General features: G+C 47.1%; 1 protein-coding gene across 1 annotated transcript in view; it reads left to right on the forward strand.

Annotated features, from left to right (window-relative positions):
• TMA16 (translation machinery associated 16 homolog) overlaps positions 1-24,056 on the forward strand; it is a 125,465-nt gene that overhangs the window by 26,285 nt on the left and 75,124 nt on the right. Inside the window, exon 3 of the mRNA XM_086962387.1 lies at positions 8,285-8,322. Coding sequence (XP_086818513.1) covers positions 8,285-8,322 — 38 coding nt within the window. The remainder of the gene's footprint in view (positions 1-8,284; positions 8,323-24,056) is intronic.

Here is a 24,056-nt window from a genome sequence, read left to right on the forward strand (position 1 = left end):
CCCCAATCTGCAAGAGAAACATCCCTGGCTCATTAAGTATACCAAATTGTTTCATCTATAACCCAAAGTGTGGACATTTCTCCTATTCATCAATTAGTTACGTTAAAAACAAGTGAAACTGTGAATGTTAAAATTACAGCGGAAAACCTTAGACTCAGTATATATATGACAGCATACCAAAGTATTCAAGTGCAGATAGGACAGGTCGGTCAGTAGAGCAATGCCCCTTGCCTAAATGCCCATGTTTCCAGAGACAGAACCAGACTAGTTTTGAATATTCCATGTAAGGCCTACTCTCCCAGGAACCATGCCATTTCTTCCTCAGAATTCAGGCCTATCGGGATCTTAGACTCTAGATTAAGAATGTATTGGGATTCTAGTTGTCTTAGTCTACGGATTCTGTCCCCTCCCCTGTTGCTGGTTGGTATTCTATCCACAACACAGAAACGTAACAGATCCCTATTACTGTGATGGTACTCTTCAAAGTGTCGGGCAATAGGTGAGAGCTTATCTTTATTTTGGATGGCTCTCATATGCTCCAATACACGCTTTTTGGCAGCAAACATGGTGCTGCCCACATATCTCTTGGGGCAGGGACAGGTCAGTATGTAAACGCAATGGTCTGAGAGACAGGTTAAGTGTTTTTCAATTGTTTTCTCCACATTTTCCACCGGGTAGAATACTTTCTTAACATTACAGCTATACTTGCATGCCTTGCAGGACATGCATGTAAAGAAGCCCTTAACATCTAATGGAGATTCTTTCTTTTTTACAATGTCATTGCTACACAACCTATCTTTGAGAGATTGTCCCTTTCTGAAGGTCACATTAGGAAAATTTTGTATGGCTTCCTCAATGGTAGTTTCAGTTTTCAACACCTGCCAGTGTTTAGCCAAACACTGTCTGACCCTCATGGATCCTGTGTTGTAGGTTGTAATGTATCTGATATTCCTGTCCTCCTGTCTATCATTGGATGAATCTAACAGTTCACCTTGGGAAAATTGACTAGCCTTCAATCTAGCAAGGCGCACGACCTCTTTGTTATATCCTCGCTCCACAATATATATATATATGTATTAGATTTTAAGTATCCATTCTGTTCACTATACACAATTACTCAATTGTTAGGATCCCTATTATTGAGTACAAAATCACACAAGGTGTTGTATTAATATATATGTATAGGCTCTCTTTCGTTATGTATTTATTTATTGAATTATACTGTTGTGCCATGACCATTTTGTAGCAACGAAGGTGCTGACACTTAACTGTATATATAATGATGAATTTTTTACACTTTTTTCATACTACTTTTTTACACTTTTTTGTATATATTTATATAGATATTTATGAGAATTGGTGATTTTAACTTTATAACTTTTTTACTGCTATGAGGAATTTTAGAAGTAATGAGTTTCATAGTTTTAATGTAAGGTCATCTCAGGTATCTGAGAGATTACAGTTATAAATATTGAAATACTTCTTGATTCATGCAGTATGCACTTTTTTGCTTTCTTTGCACATACTTTTGCACAGTTCTTTATGCACTTTAATTCAATTGCTGCTCTGCAATTTTTTGCCCATATATTAGCAGACACACATATAATTGATCTTCCTTTTAAAAACGAGTGTTGTTATTTATCAGACATGATTTTGAGATAATAGGCGAGTGTTACCCATTGATGGTGTACACGTATTCAAACAGAAATATTTGTCAAAATCTGCTAAAATAATTATTCTTATGCGCACATAATATAGAGGATGTCAAAATGTATATTTATTTCCTTGGTGTTGCAAGATATAATTATTAGAATATACCCAATACCGGGATTCATCCTGTGATATGCAAAAACACACCGTTACAATAATGACTATGTATGTCTTCTCTCTCTATGATCATGTGATCATTGATGTCACTGTTAGAGGTGTGTTTCACTTTAAGCATATAAAAAACGCGATCGACTTTTTTGACGTTGCAGTGTGAACAAGGGCGACTTGGCCCGAAACGCGTAGCTGTTTGCTGTGATAACACAATAAAATAACATCTTGCTGTACCTGGTGGTCCGTCTCCTTCGTTGCCAGTTTAGCGTGCATGCTTGCCTGCTGCGAAATGCTGAGAAGCGGAGAGGAGCTGATTTGCATATATATATATATATATATATATATATATATATATATACATATATCCATAAAGTAGACTTGGTGACTGGATTTTTCTTTGGGAAAGTTTTGTGGTGCAAATGGGTGACACCGCTCCAAAGTTAATAGTGAAATAAAAAAGATCTTCTTATGGAAACTGTGACCTAACTAGAACTAATCAGCTGTGACCACCACTGATATAAAAGTTGCATGGGGGGAACAGGTTTATGAATCCATCCACTGCACCCTGAAATCCTTATGTAACCTAGCTGTTGTCTGTTAATTTTCCCTGAAATTTTTATGTCTAAATGCCCTTATTGTTAACTTGTGGTCTGGGGGTTCGCAAAGCCTACTCGGGCATGCCACGACCGCTTAAAAAATGAAATGTGAAATTAATAACCAGTATATAAATAAACAAGCAAAATGTACATTTTTAGGTTTCACCTGGCAAGCAGCGTTCCGTGCTGGCGAAATCTTATGTTAGAACAGTGTGGCCTTAGTTCCCCCTCTGTCTTCCATTGGCTAGCTCCATAAATGAAGGCTAGCCATTGGAAGAGAGATCTGTCCGTCATTCACCGAGGCGATTCGTGGGCATTCCGGCGATTTTATTTATTTATTTTTTCTCATCCTGCCCCATCGACAACGTCATTGCGGTGGTGGGCGGTTCCTATTTTTTTTTTTTTTTTTTGGTCGCCTTGTTTTGGTCAGTCACCAAAAGTATTCTCCAGGAGTGGGCTGCGAAATGGAACTTGCCAGGAAGGGGTTTATATTTGCGATCAGGTAAGCAGCAGCATGATAGCGCATGTGCGCGTTTAAAACCGGAGCCGGAGATGCGTATCAGCTTCTGGGAGGCCGGCGGCTGTGGGAGTTCCCCTCCTGGGTGAGTGGGGCAAGGGTACAACGCTCAGATGCTGCACAGGACTCCTCCACGAGCGTCTCTGGCTTAGCCCGGGCGGCATTTCCCCACCCTGTGCCGGAAAGTGCCTGCCGGGTGACCTGCAGCAGCAACAGGCCTGCACATTGGCCAGCAAGAGTGGCGCTCTCCTTCCCACGAGGTGCCGGGGGCTCCCGGTGCGGTGGTCTGGCTGCTTCCCACTAAGTGCCCGCGCAGAAAGTGCCCCAGGTCCCTGTGAGTACCACTGACGGGCGCTGAGAGGATCCGAGCCGGGAGCGTGTCCTGCCTCCTCAAAGAGCGCCTGCACACGAGTATCACTTGCACGAGTATCAGTGCACGTCGAGGCGCTGCTCGGGGGAGGTGGCTCCTTTGAAGGGACTCTTCTCCTCCAGTGGTCCCTCCGGCAGGTCAGGGCTGGGATACACAGCCAGCAGTGCCTCAACACAGTGCACACGTACCCTCCTCGGGCATCCCCGGGTGACACAGGGAACCAGAGAGGCTAGCTGCGGCCGGGGAGGAGGCGACAAGCCCGGCCGGGGATTCAGGCGTGAGGGGAAGGGATAAGCAGCAGCGATCGGCGGCGGGTGGGGAGGAGGGGAGGGAGCAAGCCCAAATTTGCAGCACACAGGGAGGGAAACTTCGCCCAGTAAGTGATCGGCGTGGGGAAGGCAGGGGGCGGGGGTGTGGGTTTGAAGTTGCTGCGAGCTGGGAGGGAACCTCTGCACTCGCAAGAATCAGCATATATAGGAGGAGGGCGGGGGGCAGAGCCGGGGGTTGCACGGATCCTGAAAAGTCTTCGCCAGTGGCAGTCTCCAGGACAAAAGGGGGAAGGGACAGAGGTAGACAGACTGCACGTAGAGACAGAGGAGCGAGCGGCAGTGGGAGGGTGTGTGCCACCGGTGGACGCGAGCACCTTTACTTATTTTTAACAGCATGACAACAAACACTCTTAAAAAGACGGTCTTTTATATCATTTGCGAGAACACCTTTTTGGTTCCTTAACCCCGGGGTGATAACAGGCTTTTTTTCAGGTGATGTTCACTCACCAGGGAAACCCACGCAATAAGCGTGAGTGCTGAAAACCATTTTTCACAGACACAGCACCCTGCCACGACAGGCGCTAGAACATAACATATTATCACCAGCCTACCGCAAGCCTGCTTCAATTCAGCACTCCATGCCTCCTTGTTATCGACCCCCCTCCCCCCACCCCCCGCGGAAGCTGAGTGGTGTGGTGTGAAGCGGGCGGCCCGATCACAACCGGGCCCTTTTATGTGCAGGTAACACGCACAGCCACGCAGCATGCGCCTTAACCGAGTGACTTCCCTCCTTACGGGACTGATGCCTGTGACATGTTAAAATAAACTTCGCAGCTGACGTGAACCTCTTGAGCTATCAGACTAGAATTGAAACCTTTCTGCAATAGGCGCGTTAAGCATCCTACCTAGCAGGCTCTTGAAATAAATCCAAAATTAGTGCCCCGAAGAACGGGAAAATGTAATGCTTGCTAAAATCAGGGTTAATCAGTGAATATTTCTGTCGGCCGTTTCACCTTGTGGACTTCCTGCCTAGAGGGACACCGTGCAGCCAAATGCTCGGAAAACAATAGGGAATTTAAGGGGGGGGGGCTGGAGTGGGGGCGGAGTGCACAAGCGTAGCTTTCATTGACTCTCACACAACTCAGTTTTATGTTCTCCAAGAACACCCAGCTCCCCAACCAAGTGCCAAGAAACGTGTTGCCATGTTCCACAGTTGTGTGTTTTTAGGTTTCGCCTGGCGAACAGCTGCGCAGCAGCGTTTCGCCCAGGCGAAATCTTATGTTACAACAGTATGGCCTTAGTTCCACCTCTCTCTTCCATTGGCTAGATCCATAAATGGAGGCTAGCCATTGGAAGAGAGATCTGTCCGTCATTCACCGAGGCGATTCGTGGGCGTTCCGGCGATTTTTATTTTCTCATCCTGCCCCTTTGACAACATCACTGCGGTAGTGGGCGGTTCCTATATTTTTTTTTTTTGGTCGCCTTGTTTTGGTCAGTTACCAAAAGTATTCTCCAGGAGTGGGCTGCGAAATTGAAGTTGCCTGGAAGGAGTTTATATTTGCGATCAGGTAAGCAGCAGCATGATAGCGCAGTGCGCGTTTAAAACCTTTTCCCGCACCTCCTCCCTCCTGTCTATGCTTGCTCCATCCGCAAATCCGTTCCCTCTCCCGTCACTCCTTTAAACCCCATTCGCCTTTGATGTCCAGTGTTTCAAACTGCTGGCTCCGGGCAGCCATTCCGACTCTCTGTGCGGACACGGTTAGGGTCATAGCGGTTGGATGTTTTCCAGCCTTACTCTAGACCCAGCTGTGGGCACCTTTATGCTGAAGATCATAACAGTGCATATTTCCAAGAGTGGGCAATGCTACAAAGTCGTCCCCGATAAGTGTTCACAGTGCTGGCATAAATGTTTAATAGGAACGTGAGGCTCCTTCGGCAGATGGGGCCCTTTCGTGGAGTCGTGAATCCTGGTTGCATAGACCACACATGTCGTGACTGCGTCAGATTCCTAGATCATCCCTGTGCAACTTAATTATATTTTCAAATTTTCAACTTGCTCCTAGGTAGAGACCCCCTTTTTTTTCTGTGGTTGAAGATGTGTTCACATTCATTAATTGCATAATTCAAGTAGAAGCAAGTCCACTCTCAACTTGCTTTCACGTGACCTCAGCAGTATAAGCACTAATGGGGAGTACTACCTACCAGGCACTCATATTCTTGGTTTTAATATCACTGCTGGCCTGCCTAAGGCCGCACTGAACAGAATCTGCAAACATGCTGAAGGGTCCCCTCTGAGCCCTGATGTCACCGGTACAATGCAACCTCGACTACCTAATTTTTGTGCTAAAATTTGATTTTACTAATCTGCTCCTTTAATGCAAAGGGCTAACTTGTGTGTGTTTTTATACAGCACCACCCTTTTGCAGCCCTGTGCCTCGATGTAGCCCCAAATCTAAATGTGATTTTACTAATTTGCTCCTTTAATGCAAAGGGCTAACTTGTGTGTGTTTTTATACAGCACCACCCCTTTGCAGCCGTGTGCTTGCTCCTCTGCCCCCTGGCTGTGCTTGCTCCCCTGCCCCCTGGCTGTGCTTGCTCCCCTGCCCCCTGGCTGTGCTTGCTTCCCTGCCCCCTGGCTGTGCTTGCTTCCCTGCCCGTGCTTGCTTCCCTGCCCCCTGGCTGTGCTTGCTCCCCCACCCCCTGGTTCCCCTTCCCCTGGCTGTGCTTGTTCCCCTGCCACCTGGCTGTGCTTGTTCCCCTGCCACCTGGCTGTGCTTGTTCCCCTGCCACCTGGCTGTGCTTGTTCCCCTGCCACCTGGCTGTGCTTGCTTCCCTGCTACCTGGCTGTGCTTGCTTCCCTGCCACCTGGCTGTGCTTGCTTCCCTGCCCCCTCGCTGTGCTTGCTTCCCTGCCCCCTCGCTGTGCTTGCTTCCCTGTCCCCTCGCTGTGCTTGCTTCCCTGCCCCCTCGCTGTGCTTGCTCTCCTGAGTGTGTGTGTGGCTTTGGGTGGGTGTGTGTGGCTTTGGGTGGGGGTGTGTGGCTCTGGGTGTGTGTGTGTGGCTCTGGGTGTGTGTGTGTGGCTCTGGGTGTGTGTGTGTGGCTCTGGGTGTGTGTGTGTGGCTTTGGGTGTGTGTGTGTGTGGCTTTGGGTGTGTGTGTGTGTGGCTCTGTGTGTGTGGCTCTGTGTGTGTGGGACTGTGTGTGTGGGACTGTGTGTGTGGGTCTGTGTGTGTGGGTCTGTGTGTGTGTGGGTCTGTGTGTGTGGGTCTGTGTGTGTGGGTCTGTGTGTGTGTGGGTCTGTGTGTGTGGCTCTGTGTGTGTGTGGGTCTGTGTGTGGGTCTGTGTGTGTGTGTGGGTCTGTGTGTTTTTGTGTGGCATTTGCCAGAGATTAAACTATTGGCATTGTAAATGACAATGCCATTTATTTATCTGTTTTCAAAACCAGCACATAAATACAAACTTTGTCATTTACAATGCCAATAGTTCAAACTTTTCAAAAGGCGAAACCATTGCATTGTAAATGCTTGTTGAAGCTTTCTTTAAAGTTGAACTAATTTGAAATTCGCGGCTAAAAATTAGTTTGTATCCTCAGATTGATTTTTGGGGGCAATGCAGTTGGATCAAATGGAATATAGTATGAATGATGGGTGACTTAAACTGAATTTATAAATGCTTCAACCTTCCCATTAAAATGAACATTTTAATTTTTGCTACATTTGTTTATGAATTAAATAAAATATTTCATCATTTGAGTATTTGTTTGGTGCATGATTGTTTCTAAATTGTTTGTTTTTGTTTTGCAGTACAAATTTTTATTTTTATTTTATTTTAGTCGTTTTGTATAGCGCTAGCCAGACCAAGAGGTATCAGAGCGCTTCACAACATATACATCATATAAAATATTCAAACCTACTTAGGCTGGGGTCCCCAGTTTCCAGTAAAGACAGTAGTGATTCAGAGGGGTTCTTGGGTTCTATTAATGACTATGGGCTAGATGTAGGTAAATAGTATTTACCGATTCGTAAATACCGAATTTTACAGAGTCGGTATTTACGAATCGGTAAATGCTATGTAGCTAATAATTCGGTATAAATTACCGAATCGTTAAGATTCGGTATTTACCGAATCGGCATTTACCGATTCGGTAATTGCCATTCATTCCTATGGGTGAATGTCAATTACCGATTCGGTAAAAGGGGGAAAACATTGAAGGATGGCACCCTGTTGCATTCCTCAATTGTTTATGGGTGCACATGTTGCAGACATACATGCCCTAAGGGCATGTATGTCTGCAACATGGCACTGAAGCAATTTGCATTGAATTGCTTTTTTTTTTTTTTTTCGTTATTTACCACCAACTTGTAGTTGGTGGTAAATAACGAATCCTAACATGGGATAAGCACTCATTTAAGTGCTCCCTACATTAGGAATTCGGTAATTTACCGAATTGAGATTTAAGAAATCGGTAATTTACCGATCTCTTAAATTACGATTCGGTAAATTACTGAATCCTTAATTTCGGCCCACTACATAAGAAAAGCCTATTACCGGTCGGTAACAGCCGAAATTTGTTAATTTCGGCCGTTACCGACCGGTAATGGGCCACCTACATCTGGCCCTAAGTCGGGATCCACAGAAGTGAAAAATGTTAAGAATCATTGTATGTTCCTAATTCTCATCTTGTTTAATTATCTGTGTCCTTTACCCACTCAGGCTAAAGAATGAAAAAGCTCTGCGCCTTAGTATAATAGGTGAGAATATTTTACATATATTCTGTTTGTTTCAATAATATGCATTGGTTGAGGGGCTAATGTACAGAATGTAAATCTAGTTGGTTTAGTGTGCAGCTCCAAGTTTTGGTCCCGTTAAAATGCATCTGAAAGCAGTTTGAAAAAGTATTGATTTCTCTGATTGTCCTAAAGATAGCAGGGTCTGCATGACAGTCTTGTGACTGTACTAAAAAGAGTGCTACGAATATAAACCTCCCTTGTAAACTAGTGGTATTTGTAAACCATATGATTGATAGTGCTTGCACTGCGAATTTGCGTATTGAAATTGTGAAGCTTTTTATTTACCTTTGTCTTGTGGCTGACACTTTGCTGAACTTATACTGTGTATATTCACTGCGTATATTCACTGAAAAAGTACAAAGGTTGCAGGGACGTTCTAGTTAGGCTCAGGTTTCACTTGTACAAAACCAGTGAACTAAAGCAGTTATAGTTAGCTGGGCTAACTATAACTCACAACCCTGCAATGCACTGCGTATAACCTCACATATTACATTACTCGTGACCTGGTCAGTGACATCACTGACCTCTGAAATGGCATTATCCAGTGACTGTGAGTGTTTTAAAAATGTTTGAGTGTTAAATATATATATACCAAAGTATATTGTTGAATCAGTGGGTTTATGAGTGCCTGTATGGGTGATGCAGTGGGTGCGTGACTGACTGTATAAGTAAGGGATTAGGTGTCTCCGTGAATGTATGGGTGAGTGACTGGTTGTGTGAATGGCTGTATCTGTCTGTCAGTTGGTGTCTAGCAGTGTGGGTGTGTGAGTGGTACATGCCTGGCTGTATGGGCAAGAAATCGACTGTCTGAGTACCTGTCTGGTTGTCTGAGTGTCTGTGTGGGTGGTGAGGGTGTGTGTGACTGCCTGTGTGGATGAGGGAGTGAGTGGCTGTATGGGTGAGTGAGTGTGTATATGGCTGTGTGGTTGAGTGAGCGGATGTCCGTGGTATATGGGTGAGTAAATGGGTATGTGAAAGGCAGTATAGGTGAGTTATGGGGTATATGAGTGACTGTATGAGTGAGTGGATTATGGATGAGTGTGTGCTTGTGACTAACTGTATAGGTGAGTGATTACATATTAGTATCTGTATGAGTGAGCGTATCTGTATGTGTGAGTAAATGGCTGTGTGATTGACTCTAAAGGTGGATGACTGAGTGTGTGGGTAGCCATATGGGTGGCTGGCTTTGTGAGTGATTGGGTGTATGAGTGGATATGTCATTGGCTGAGTGAGTGTATGAGTGGCTGTATGGGTCAGTGAGTGGATGTGTGTGGAGTTCTATGAATTAGTGAGTGGGCGTGTAAGTGCTGGTATGGGTCTGCAAATGGTTGTGGCGAAGTGGGTAAATGAAAGGTTCTGTGGGGGTATGAGTGGATGCGTCAGTATTCTGTGTATGGTGTATTCAGTGATGTATCTGACCATGCCATGCGTGATATAATATTAGAAGTCAAAAGCGGTGCATTGCGTGGAGCGCAAGTTATAGTTAGCACTGCTAAATATCACTGGTTTAGTACGAGTGAAACACAAGCCTAACTATAACGTCCCTGAAAACTTTGTATTTTTCATTGAATTTCCAAGACTTTTTTTAAAATCTGTTTTATTGACATTTTAATTATATCAAGCATTTCCTCACTCCACCACTTATTATACATTATTTATATATATCTCAGCGTTCAAGAGTACACAATCTTTGCCGTTGCATGTATCCTTCTAATCTAACAATTTTGTTTCCACTGTGGTTAATCCATGAATCACAACTCTCGAATTGAGTCCCCTTACATTTTATATTTGCGGTTAATCTATTTGTTTCCCGTGTAATCTTGGTTTTTCCAGGTCTGTCCGGAGTCTCTGGTGTGTTACCCGCACTGAACCTTGATTTTTTTGTGTATCATTTCCCTTAGATATACTTAACTCTGTAACAACCAACATTAACTTTTCTCTGCCATACGTTCGTCCCCCAGGGCCCCTCATATCCACCCTGTGAGAAGTTGGCCTGGCATATGCTGTCCCCTAGTTATAGTGGGCACCTTGCACCAGTCCAAACAACCCCTTAGAGGTGATAGGTTGAAGACAAACTTTATTGAAAGCTATCCTAGTAGTAGCTATGGAGAGCAGCCTTCAGGCTAAGTCTTGAAGGAATGTAAAGCAGTTGTTTTACCAGTCTATAATCTCTTGAATGACCAAATGAAAGGAGAACCACACCAGGTAAATATATAAAATATATGTATTTATTCAAAACACACCCTACTAGTCTCTTTATGAGGCTAGAGGTAAAAGCATATAAGTTACACTTACTAGCACACAGTAAATTAGCACAATATACGTTGAGCCCTAGGGGCGTACCAAACCATATATTAAGAAAGTGGTATAAGAACCACGACTTGACTAGACACAAGGCCTAGAGCCTGTAGAATTTCTGGGTCCACAAGGAACCACCCAAAGTAGTGACACAGGGGAGGCACGGGGGACGCGTGCATTGTGAGAACCCAGCCGCGAATCACTGTTTGCTTCAGTTGGGGAAAGTCGCGGTTGGAAATTTAAAGATAAAGGACACTTGGAAGAGGACTTTGAGCAAACCCCTTTAGACTTAACAGGTTGTAGGGCCAACTCCCACGGGAGCACCGGAGTACTCGAGTTACCTCACCCAGGGAAGCCGGGTGCATCGGAAGCTTTTGGTGTTGGGAATCATCGTCATTTTCAATGGCGATCTGCTGCAAAGTGCTGCTGCCGTAGAAGTGCAAAGTGTCCGGTGTGATCCAAGCCTGGATCGAAGATGAGAAGGACCTGAAAGCAGAGGGGACAGAGTCTGGGTCACTAGCCAGTGACCAGGGGCACGATAGTCGAATGCCCACCAATGTCGGGTGATTTCAGGTGAAGGAGGTGAAGCTTGACTCTTCAGCCACGAGGACCAGGAGCTGGAATCAAGCTGTCCCACGAAGGATGTTGAGTGCTGCGGTGTTGGTGCCCGAATTGGACCCAACAAGCCTTGGCAACAGCAACCCACGCAGAAAGTAAAGAAATGCTTAGGTGTGGACCAGCAAGGTCCGAGGGACTCACCATGCTGTGGGGTGTCAGGGCACGTCAGGAGAAACCAGGGAAGAACAAGGAAAATTAGAGTTGCCTTCGGAGGGACCTCCCAGTCGGCGGACCAGGGATCGCGAAGGAGCCTTGAGCCATAATCTTCGGTGCAAAAGGTGCTCGGGGCTTGGACTACAGGTAATCCAAAGCACAACTTCAGGAGATGTTGAGAAGTCAATGCACTTGCAAATGTGCATGGTGTGCAGGAGTTCCGGTTCATGTCACTCATGAGGGCTGCGGGTCTCTGCTTTGCTGGGGACTCGGGTCGGCCTCTGAGAAGTCTGGAAATCTTCTTCCTGGGCTGCAAATACTTCGGAGTCCGTTGGGAGCTTCGGAGATGCAGACCGGCAAATGCTCTGTTGGTGCCTGCCAAGCAGGGGAGTCACCCCTTGACCCTAAGGGAGATTCTTCCTTCCTCTAATGCTCCAAAATTAGGAAGCACGACACTTTCAAATGTGTTAATATGCCGACGATTTAGTTTTGATAAGCCGGACACCCATTGGACTTCAGCACCTCCTGAACGAGACTCGCAGATTTTCACAACAAATGCATTAAAACTAAACTCCATTAAACAAAAACTGTGGCAGTAAACAGCCACAAAAAAAAAACCTAATTGGTTCCTGGATGGTCACCGTTTAGCAGCAAGCTACAAATGCCTGGAAATAATACTGGACCAAAGCAATTAGTTTAAACCACAAATGGAATCCTTATGGAGAAAAGGGGTAATGACCTACTTAGCCATAAAACCTCTGAAGAAACTGCTACCGGATCTGACGCTCGATCCTCTGCTAAGGATCCTGCAAGCGAAACTTCAGCCCACTATAACGTACGGGAGTGAATTGATGAAGGAAAAAGACGCAACAGTCATTGATCATATAATATTCAACTCTTACCGAGTGATCTTACAACTCCCTAGATACACTTCCCCAGCCCAAATACTGTTGGAATTTGGGCTCCAAAAACAGACAATGGAAAGAAGGGGAGCATTTGTGAAATGCTGGCATAAAATTAAAGGAGATGAAGGAGGATCCCTGAACAACCAACTCTGAACAGAATTGTCTCGCCAGCAAGAGAATATCTGCAGGAATCCATAAAACTATTAGGCCTAACAGACCTGTGGAACATCCCAACAAATCATTTCCTTTTTAAACAAGCTGTAACAAAGGTAACCCGCCTATTGAGTATTAAAAAAAGAGCCAAACAAGCTCATGGCTGGGCAGTACTAAACACATACAATGTGCTCAAACTCCAATCCTACTTGAAGATAGGAACAAAAATCACCACCAAAGAAAAATTCCTAAAACTCCGGATGGCGGTCGGACCCTTCAACCAATTCCTACCCACTTGGGAGAGAAGTGGAGGACAGACCCTTGGAAAGGGTACCGGTCTTCCATTATTTGGGCCTCACGCTGAATGACAAAATGGGGTGGGGCCCTCAGATGGATAAGGCTAATTTAAAATTAACGCAGGCTGTGGGGGGAATTGTGTTAAGCCCACCTCTTGAAATATATATAGTCCAAGCTAGGTCAGCATCCCTATATGGGGTGGAATTGTGTGGGCACAGACTTTCTAACGCCCTCACATTAACTGAAAATATTTTTATCAGACAAATCCTAACCCTGCCGAAAAACACACCACTAGTACCGCTAAGGATGGATCTAAATATTCTTCCAATCACTGATGTTATTACAACACGTCCGCTGCTTTACTGGCAGTGGTTGTGGAGTACTCCCAAGCTGGCCAGCTATAGGGAAGAATTAAAAGCGGTAATGATATTACTAGGGGCAGGCAGTATACCTTGGTTATCATTTGTAAGGCACTCTTTTAGCGCAATTGGTATGGAGAATCTTTGGATAAACCTGGAAGTTTCCTGTTAAGCTACTCCTAAGAAAACTGACAAATGCACTAAAAGAGCACAAATGAATGGACATTTTTCGGTTACCAAATCTATCGAGCCTTACATACGGGTTTCTGGATTTTAAGTGTCATTATGAATCTGAGCAGGTGCTAGATTCTATACAATTGACTTTAGCAAAAAAGCTGTTCCTTCAATTTAGATATGGAACTCTCCGGCTACACGCAATCACAAACAGATGGGCAGGAGTTCCAAATCGCCCTTGCCCTGGATGCCTAGCGGAGGAGGCAACTGTAGTCCACGTAACCCTCTTCTGCGCTGCATATAAAAAAGCTAGGCAGAAATGGATTATTCAATTGTGTAGGAACCTGGGCATTAGTAATTACCCTGATTTTTTCAGGATCCTAAAAACAGATACTGAACCGGTTCAGGGATGTGGAATTCCTATAGCCCGACGCCCAAGACATATTGTTTGGGGCCAAGGGCAACACGTTTTAATGTGTATTTTGTCCTTGGGACCCTGCAGCACAAACCCTTTGGCTGCCAGTTTGCAGTACCACATTAAGGATCAGGGAAGAGCAATGCCTGCAGTTAAGTTAATATTTGTGTGCATATGTTAATACTGTTCAACTTTGTATTTATGGTTCATTAATTTGAAGCCTTTATTATAAGTGTGAGTGCTCTAAGTAAATGTGAATTCTGACTGAACTACTGACAGTGGTCCCAGTATACAAATGTGGACACACGGTTCTAAAGTTTAGCAATATGAGGCTATGCATAATGCTCCCAGAATGCTCTCCGATTAGATGCAAATATTTGCAGAAGCTTGAAAAGCAATACGAATGATTCTTTGCTTTCAATATAAAATATTCCTAAAAAAATGAAAGTATGGGGAAAAACATTTTCCTAAACTACTGTAAAATTTCGGGTACCATTTCTTTGCAGCATCATTTAGTAAAATGTGTTGATGCATGCTAGTATTTCCCAAAAATGTTCATATTGAAAAATCAGTGTAACCAGTTTCAATAAGATTATGGGAAACATAAAAGTGAATAAGCATTGGCAAAGCCAGTAGGTCTGAAATTGGTGGTCCGCTGTATAGTTTTGGCAATGTGTGACTTATTTTGGCATGGTTTCTGTCAAACCTTATTGATGTGAGAGCTTCCGGGCCCTCACCATTATAACAAACATTGGCAAAAACAAAAATGGTGCTTGGTCTCAAAAAGCACAGACTGCCAAGTTAGTTAAAAGCACTGAACAAGACTACTTTGTGTGCCAATATGCTCCTTGTAAAAGAGCAGAATGCTGTCACTCACAGTGAAGCCAACTGATACCGAGAGAGAGGAAAAGAAATGTAATAAACCCAAAAGGTCATGGTTAATGCCAGACCAAATTAGGGCCCAATTATTAAAGAAAGTCTCAAAAGTGCACACTCTGTATATGTCCTAGCATTAAGTGCAGTTATATGGCTTTCGTGAATTCACAAGAATACACACAAGTAGGGCAAGAAATTGTACTTCTAGAAAATATTTGTGAACTGCATTTTATCACGAGCAAATATGCATGTGTAAATTTGCTCATGCGAAAACGTGAGTGTTTGCAAGTTAATTTTCCCTCCAACCACTTTTTTCCCAACTCTGGAAGGTTTACGTCTGCCATTATCAGGAGTAAATTTCCAACATTTCTCAGTATGGGAAAAGATTAGAAAAGAGTTGCTAAAAACGCTTAAAACATGCAAGTTAGTTGGTTTGCACAGACTCAAAAGGGCATTCCAACCCTGGAATTATTGCTTACCACTACCTTCAGTTCCAGTATGTAGGTCTGCCGAAACGTGGCAAAATAAAGGGATTGCTAGTATTCAAACACTACTATGATATGTGCCCTTGCATAATCAGAGAGGCTATATGAGCTCTTCTATAAATAGATTGCTGCCATGATTTGTTGCTGCACTACATGGCACCAAAGGGACAAGTGAATTTTGTTACAGGACAAGTAGATTTATGAAGCAACCTGCCCCATGGACAAGTAGATATTTTAATAAATTCCACACCCCTGCGGTTTATGTGGTTGCAATAGCAACTTTTTTTTTTCTATGTGGTCAATTCGTAGGAATTTGTTAAAATCAGATTACTATTGTATAGCACCCTCTTTTCCTTACCTGGTATCATGGTTAATCTATGGAGCTTTTAACTCTAGTCTGAGGTGGAGGCAGATTTAGTGGTATGTAATTTGGGATCGGGAGATCAGTGCAGTGTTTTTAGAATTTTATGAATTTGAACATCTATTTAACATTTTTAGGTCGAGTTTACTCGAACCTTTTGCTGTCCATCCAAAAGATTACTTTTTACGATGCGGATTTTCAAAGGTTCACGTGAATCCCAATCACGTGACCTGCTCTCATGCACGAGCCTTCCCCCTGCCAGCAGCCTTTCTCCCTTCACAGCCATCTGTTCCTCTCTCCCCGCCGTCACTTATTCACGGCTGCAGGCCGTCCTAATTGCATTTTGATTCAGCCTCGCTACTTCAAAGGGTCGGGGTTCGGCGGCCCCGCCCCCTGCAATGCCGAGAGCTTCTTTTGATGCTCTGTTCAAAAGCCGCATGGATGGGCTTCCTTGTTTTGTGCTTGCCGCTGCCCTTTGGTGCCTCGCCACCCCTTTAAAAAATACAAACAAAAAAAAGGGCTTCGGTGCCTCTTCATATTGTTTGTTAATTTGTTAATTACCTTTCCAAAATAGGTGTCTACCATCTTAGAATGCTACTGATACATAAAAAAAACTGCCAACTCCACAAAACGCACTGCGGTGACGCTGAGGCAGTCATGTCATCACAACACATTTGAGCATATGCACGATGGCTAATTCAAACGTTTGCATCATCACACTTTACTTTGCTGATTCAGTCTGAATCAGCAATACCAACTTCTAGGTGTTGACTGTGAAAGCGCACGTATTTTCGATTCTGGGATATTTTGTTAACTAAAAGGGGGTAGTTGGCTTCATTGCCACTCTTATTTGCTGACTCGTAATTGTTCAGCGCGTGCCGTTTCACTGTCTCTGTTTGTGTCTCCCTTCCTTGGAGCATGCACCAAGTGCTGATTGCTTCTTTTTGATTAGTGTACTTCTGCTGCTTGCACTGGTACTGATGAAGGTTTTTTTTCTTCTTTGCCCCTCATCGTGTTGTTGCTTATTTGTTTTACTTGTGGCATTCGAGAAGAGTGGATGTGTTTCCAGCCCGTCCCCACAGGTCTTGCAGCACCTTATCCTGCACGGAGGGTTGCAAGGTTGCTGGCTGGGCACTTCCGTATCTGGTGCAGCTGCATTAGTGAGAGTGCAGGCCTGTGCGATGAGGAGAGGGCAAGGGGGCAGGTCCTGTTGGCATGTGCAGAGAGAACTGGGAGGTTGGTACAGCTAGTGGCAGAAAGAAACAGTGTGGCTCAGGGCCGTGCTGTGGGGCAACCAGGCTTTTGCACTCCGCTGCCTATGATCTGAACTTGCGTCAGTCACTCCTGCCCTGCACACTTACATTATTCTTAGCATCTAGTTAAAAGGCAAATGTTTACTGCAAATGGCTAGACTTTTTCAGAGCTCCGCTCCGAAACTTAAAGCAAGCATATTGCCCTATGAACGTGGATGGCAGTTTATGTGAAGTGGCAGATGATGCTGGCGTGCATGATACTTACAGCCTTTTTTTCATAATGTGTAGTGTTAGAACCGGCTGTCTCTAGTTGGCAGAGGTATACACTTCTGACAAATAGGGACACACCTTTTCTAGTCAGGGCAAGGGGATCACACCCTTCGATAACCCCTGCTCACCCCCTTGGTAGCTTGGCAGAGCAGACAGGCTTATCTCAGAGGCTGTGTGTTAAGCAATTATGACCACATACAGTAATAAAGTGAATACACTACAAATGGACACAACACAGTAGTATTATAAAAATAAGTATTTTTATATAAGGCTTAGCACAAGACCAAATAACGACAAAAATGTACACAATCTTAATAAATACTCTGGGAAGGGAAAAAGGATAGTTCAAAGGTAGTTTCTTCTCTAGCACAAAAGTCTTTAGTATCAAAACAAATCTTCTTCTTGGCAATACAGTTCTTAGCAACAGGGTAACCCACATGGGGGCTACACGACGTCGAGGCAAAGTTATTCCAAAGGTTCGGCGTCGACCGCGAGGAGCGCTACGTCGAGCCCGGAGTCACACGGACCCCCCACAACACAATACCTTTAGGAAAATGAAGCACACGATGATCAGCGGCGTCGAGCAATCCGGCGTCGCGTCTTCGGTGTCGATCAGGCCTCAGCAGGCGTCGTCGATGATGCGGTTGCACAGAGTGAGCAGCGCTCACGGCGTCGAGAGGGCACACAGTTGATGCGATCAGCAGCGGTGCAGACACGAGGTCCCTTGGAGCTAGAGCCGTACTCCCACTCACTGGCGTTGCTGCTGGCGTCAGTCGGGCCCGGCGGCCGGACGTCGAGGAAGCGGGACACTGGGGCCGTTACCCACTGCGTCGAGCTGGATTCGGCGACGTCCGTCGGCGTCAAGATTGCTGGTTCTTTCAGAGGTGCTGGATTCACGATCCCAGCAAATAGCACTTTAGCAGATGAAGTCCTTTAGCCCTGTGACTTCAACAGGAGACTGGCACTCTTCCAGTCCTTGGAGATTTTCTTAGCAAGCGTGAGAGTACACACACAGTTCCTCTCTCCTGGTTCCTTGGCAAAAATAAAGAAGCACTGCAGGATTCCCCCCAGCAAACAGCACACTGGCAGAAGGGGTAGGCAAGTCCTCAGATCAGCAGGCCTCTTGTCCTTGGTTACAGGGTTCCTTGTCAGAAGTGATCTAAATTCTTGGTTCAGGGGTCCTTCTCTTATACCCCTTTTCGGCTTTGATCCCTTTGTCCATGCCGGGGGATTTCCCAACATCCTGGGTCTGTTGTGGGTGGAGTCAGGCAGAAGCACCTGGCCTATTCACTGAGCAGGGCTGGGTCCTCAGACGCCCAGCAGGAGGTGGAGCCAGCATTGTCACTGGCAGGAGCAGAGCTATCGGCCTCCTGGCAGGAGGTGGGGCTAGGATCGTCCATGGCAGGCACAGAGCCATCAGCCGCTTGGCAGGAGGTGGAGCCAGCATTGTATCAGGCAGGGCAGGCTATCAGCAACTACTCTCCCCCTACTCTCAACGCAAATGTCCCACTCATCCCACACTGACTCATCCAGACCTGTGGAGCCACCCAGCTCCTGTCACACACACGCAAGACCAGCAGAAACCAGATATGGTTAGACAAGAAAATAGACACTTTCTAAAAGTGCTATTTTCGAACCCAAAGTCCAAAAACCATCCACACCAACGGATGCGTAATTAAACCCCGAGTTCAGGGATACCAAACTCGACATTGCACCATGCTCCCCGAGCCAGCTAGGATCATAGCATTAATAATCCCGGCGGCCCATTCTAACTAATGGAGAGCAGGCTACCTCGCAATAGTGAAGAACGAAGATGGCGGTAATTCACTATTAGGACATGCCAACTTGGTCAGGCGTGTCCTACCTTACACTTACAATGCACCCTGCCCGTGGGCCTACCATAGGGGTGACTAACATGAAGTCAAGGGAAGGTTTGAGGGGCTGTCAAGTAGGTATACTTGCGCAGCCTGCGTGACAGCACTCGGCTGCACGTGGGTCTCGCAATGACCGACCCGTAGACATTCTTTTACGAGGCTGCTCCTGTGGGTGGCACAACACGCGCTGCAAGCCCACGAGCGGCATTTGTATTTACAAGCCCCGGCACGCCTGGTGCACTAGACTAGGGACTGACAGTAAACCAAATAAGCCAAACATGGATACAATAGATACATCAATTTAACATAGGGAGCACTTGCGCTGTGGCACGGATCAGCCGTGGCACAGCGCCCAAAGCATATACCAGCAAAACATCGAAAAACAGTGGAGGCAAACAGAAAAAATGGAGGAGAGACTCAAGCCAATGATGTCAGGTCTAACACGTGTCCCCTCCAGCTGAAATGTGGGGAGAACTACCCTTGACCTAGGGAGTCCTCATCACTAAGGCGGAAAAATCTGGACAGACCATCAGCATTGGCGTGATCTGTACCAGGGCGGTGTTTCACCGTAAAGTCCATCCCCTGTAGGGAAATTGACCACCTCAACAGTTTCGGATTCTCACCCCTCATCTGCATCAACCATCTGAGGGGCCTGTGGTCTGTCTGAACCCGGAAGTGAGTCCCAAACAGGTAGGGTCTCAACTTCTTCAGCGCCCAAACCACAGCAAATGCTTCTCTCTCTATCGCACTCCACCTCGTTTCCCTGGGAAGTAACCTCTTACTGATGAAGGCTACAGGCAAGTCTTGGCCCTCTTCATTCACCTGAGCTAGAACAGCCCCCACGCCATGCTCTGAAGCGTCCGTCTGGACAATAAATTATTTCGAAAAGTCGGGTGCCTGGAGTATAGGTGCTGTGCACATTGCAGTTTTCAGGGTGTCGAAGGCCGTTTGACAGGCATCAGTCCAGATCACGTTTCGTGGCTGCTTCCTGGAAGTCAGCGAAGTCAAGGGGTGCACAATGTTACCGTAATCCTTGACAAACCTCCTGTAATAACCCGTGAGTCCTAAGAAGGCTCTCACCTGAGTTTGGGTTTTGGCCGGCGCCCAAGCCAGGATGGTATCAATCTTGGGTTGCAGGGGGGCAACCTTGCCGCTCCCTACTTGGTGCCCCAAGTACACCACCGAACCCTGCCCAATCTGGCACTTACTGGCTTTGATTGTGAGGCCTGCTCCGCGCAGGGCCAACAACACTTCCTGGAGGTGGCGCAAGTGTTCCTCCTAGCTGGCGCTGAACACTGCGATGTCGTCCAGGTAGGCGGCACTGAAATCCTCCAGTCCAGCCAAGACCTGGTTGACCAACCTCTGGAAGGTGGCAGGGGCATTCTTCATCCCAAAGGGCATCACCCGGAACTGGTATAGCCCATCTGGTGTGGAGAATGCGGACCTCTCCTTTGCCCCATCAGTCAAGGCGATCTGCCAGTACCCAGACGTTAGATCAAACGTACTAAGGTACCGGGCAGCCCCCAACCGATCGATGAGCTCATCAGCTCTGGGGATGGGGTGCGCGTCAGTCTTCGTGACCGAATTGAGCCCTCGGTAATCCACGCAGAACCGGAGTTCTGGTGAAGCACCAGGCGCTGCAGCCTTCGGGACCAAGACCACTGGGCTGGCCCAAGGACTGCTAGAGGACTCAACCACCCCTAACGCGAACATTTTGGAGACCTCCTCCTTAATGTACGCTCTGACCTTGTCAGTCACCCTGTAAGCCTTGTGCTTCACAGGAGGGCTGTCTCCGGTGTCAACGTCATGGACACACCAATGAGTGACACCCGGAACCAAGGAAAACAGATCCGGGAATTGTCCCAACAGGTGGCGACAATCCTGTTTCTGTTCAAGGGTCAGTGTGTCAGAGAGGACAACACCATCCACTGACCCATCTTGCTCTTTAGCACACAGGAGGTCAGGAAGAGGCTCACTCTCCTCCTCCGTTCCATCATCTGTAGCTAGGAGCATGCCCACTTCGGACCTTTCTAAGTGGGGCTTCAAACGGTTGACATGCAGGACCCGCAAGGGGTTCCTGGGAGATTTCAAGTCCACCAAGTAGGTGACATCGCTCTTCTTCTCCACAACCTTAAACGGTCCAGTCCACCTGTCCTTGAGCGCACAAGGTTCCACAGGGGACATGACCCACACTTCCTGACCAGGCTGAAGCTCTACCAGAGTGGCATTCCGGTCGTACCATCGCTTCATCTCCTCCTGGCTGGCCTCCAGATTTGCCTGAGCAAGTTCTCTGAAGCGCCGAGTCTGGTTCCGAAAGGCCAGCATGTAGCTGTATACATCCTGGGGAGGTTTCCTGGGAGATTGCTCCCAGCCTTCCTTGACCAGACTCAAAGGCCCTCTTACCGGGTGACCGTATAAGAGCTCAAAGGGGCTGAACCCTAGAGACTTCTGCGGCACCTCTCGGTAAGCAAACAACAGGCATGGCAAGAGGACGTCCCATTTCCGCCTCATTGGCTCTTCAAGACCCATGATCATGCCTTTCAGGGTCCGGTTGAATCTCTCAACCAGCCCATTTCCTTGAGGGTGGTAAGGAGTGGTGAACTTGTAGGTTACCCCACACTCCTTCCACAGAGACTTCATATAGTTCGAAATGAAGTTGGTACCTCGGTCTGACACCACCTCTCTGGGGAACCCCATCCGGGAGAAAACACCCATCAGTGCCCGTCCCACCACGGGGGCCGTCACTGTTCTGGGAGGGATGGCTTCCGGGTACCGTGTGGCGTGGTCCACCAAGACCAGGATGAACCTTTTGCCCAGGGCTGTCTTCGGGTCCAGGGGCCCAACAATGTCAATCCCCACCCGGTCAAAGGGGGTACTGACCACTGGAAAAGGTTGGAGGGGAGCCTTCTGCTTCCTTCCGCTTTTCCCACTTGCCTGGCAAGTGCGACAAGTCTTGCAATGGATGTCTACATCCCTACGCATCTGAGGCCAATAAAAATGGGTGACAAGCCTGTCATAGGTCTTGTCCTGCCCCAGATGTCCAGCTAAAGGTACGTCATGAGCCAAACCCAGTAGGAAGGCTCTGAAGCGCTGGGGTACCACCAGCACACGGGCTGACCCAGGCTCAGCAGCCTTAGGCTCGCTATACAGGAGGTCGTTCTCCCAGTACACAAAATGTGACCCTGACTGATCACCTGAGGATTGGGCTGAGGCCTGCTGCCTCATGCCCACAAGAGAAGGGCACTCCTTCTGTTCCGCACAGAATTCCTCCCTGGAGGGACCACCATCCTGCTGCCAGTGGGTCAGCTCGGGCAGGTCTCCCAGTTCGGCAATTTGTTCCCCTGTGGGCTCCAGGGCATCCCCCTCAGGGTCTACCTCCTCCTGGACCACGGGAACTACGGGGCCGGTTTCCCGCGCCTCCTGCCTCTTCTCTTCACAGCTGGGTCCTGGGCCGTACTTTCAGGCTCCGGGACCCCATCAGCACCCTTACTCGCTGTCATCGAACGAGTGGTTGCACACACCCACTCTGGCACGCCCAACATTTTCAAGTGCGCCTCTCTCTCCACCTTCGCCCAAGGGGAGTCTTCTAGATCATCGCCCAGGAGACAATCGACAGGCATGGCGGGCCTCACAGCAACCTGAAGAGTACCTGAAACTCCCCCCCCCCCCCCCCCATTCAAAGGAAACCTGAGCCACCTCACACTCTTTCTGGGAGTTGTCGGCAGCTATCACGGGGTAGAATGCGTGGGGAACCACCTGCTCTCTGGACACCAAGTGACACTTGACAGCTGTCACACTCGCTCCGGTGTCTCTGAGAGCTTCCACTCGATGGCCATTAATGGTCACCCACTGCCTATATTTACTAGTGTTACTAGGCAGAGGGGGTAGAGGGACCCTTTGCATGTCTCCTAGCGAGACCAGGGACATTTCTGCGGGACCCCTCCCACCATGGACAACCATCTCCTCCCCTCCCAGGGCTACGCTCGCCAACTGACGGGGGGGTGCACTCGGCGGTGCATTCGATTTCTTCATGGGACACTGGGGATCGTAATACCGGTGTCCCACCTGCCCACAAGTGAAGCAGGTTAGGGGGCCCCTATGAACAGGTTTACCCGTCGGGGCCCCTGGCTTCTTCTCAGGGGGAGGCTGGGAACCTTTCCCTTGGTTCCCTTGGGGATTACTTTGGGGCCCTTTCTGAGACTCCTTCTGTTTACCCTTGTCCCCCCCACTCTTCTGCTGGGGACCCTGCCCACCTTTGGCTGAGTCTCCCACTGGACCCTTGTGGACCCTGGTACTGACCCAGCGGTCCGCCTCCTCAGCAAGTTTTCTAGGGTTAGATATCTTGCTATCAATCAGGTGCTGGCGCAGCTCTGGAAAACAGTTATTCGACAAATGCTCCCAAGCAAACAAATCATAAAGAGCTTCATAACTTTCCACTTTGCTGCCCTTTACCCAACCATCCATGGCTCTGCAAAAATAAGACACATATTCAACCCACGTCGTACCAGGCAACTTCTTACATTCTCTAAAAGCTTGTCTGTACTTCTCGGGGGTTAGGCCATACCGCAACATTAAAGCATCCTTCATATGAGCATACGACATCCTATCCGCAACAGGCATGTCTAACAGGGTATCTCTTCCCTCATTCACAAAGCGACCCCACAACCCCGCTCCCCAATTCTTCTCAGGGACCTGGTGGGCCAACAATGCTAGCTCATATGATTTAAACCACTGACCAATATCTTCGTTCCTATGATAATCTTTTATCACATCTTTGGGAAAGTAAAACTTACTTTCTGCAGGCCCAGATGGAATGCTGCCACCAGAGGGATTCAATTCTAACTTCTTAGCTTGGATGTCCAACTCCCTCAACTTGGTTTCACGCTCCAAAGCTAACTTCTCTCTTTCAAAATCTAACCTTTTGATCTCCAAATCAGCTTTTCTTCTACCTCTTGCATTTTCTAACTCCAACTGCCCATTTATCTTTAGCCTTGCCATTTCCATGTTGTATGCACGCTCCTTCGCCCTTTCTTCTCGTTCTTCAGGGGAAAGACCTTTGGTAGAAACACTGCTTCCGGGAGAGGACTCTGGCCCATTCGCTGGCGCCTCCTCATCCCCTTCCACTGGCGGCACCACCACCGGATCAGTGGGATCTCTAGACTCCAACCAGGCCTCCAAAGCTTTGTGATATTCCGTTTTGTTTT

Source organism: Lissotriton vulgaris, chromosome 3_1 (assembly GCF_964263255.1).
Source record: "Lissotriton vulgaris chromosome 3_1, aLisVul1.2, whole genome shotgun sequence".
NCBI lineage: Eukaryota > Metazoa > Chordata > Amphibia > Caudata > Salamandridae > Lissotriton > Lissotriton vulgaris.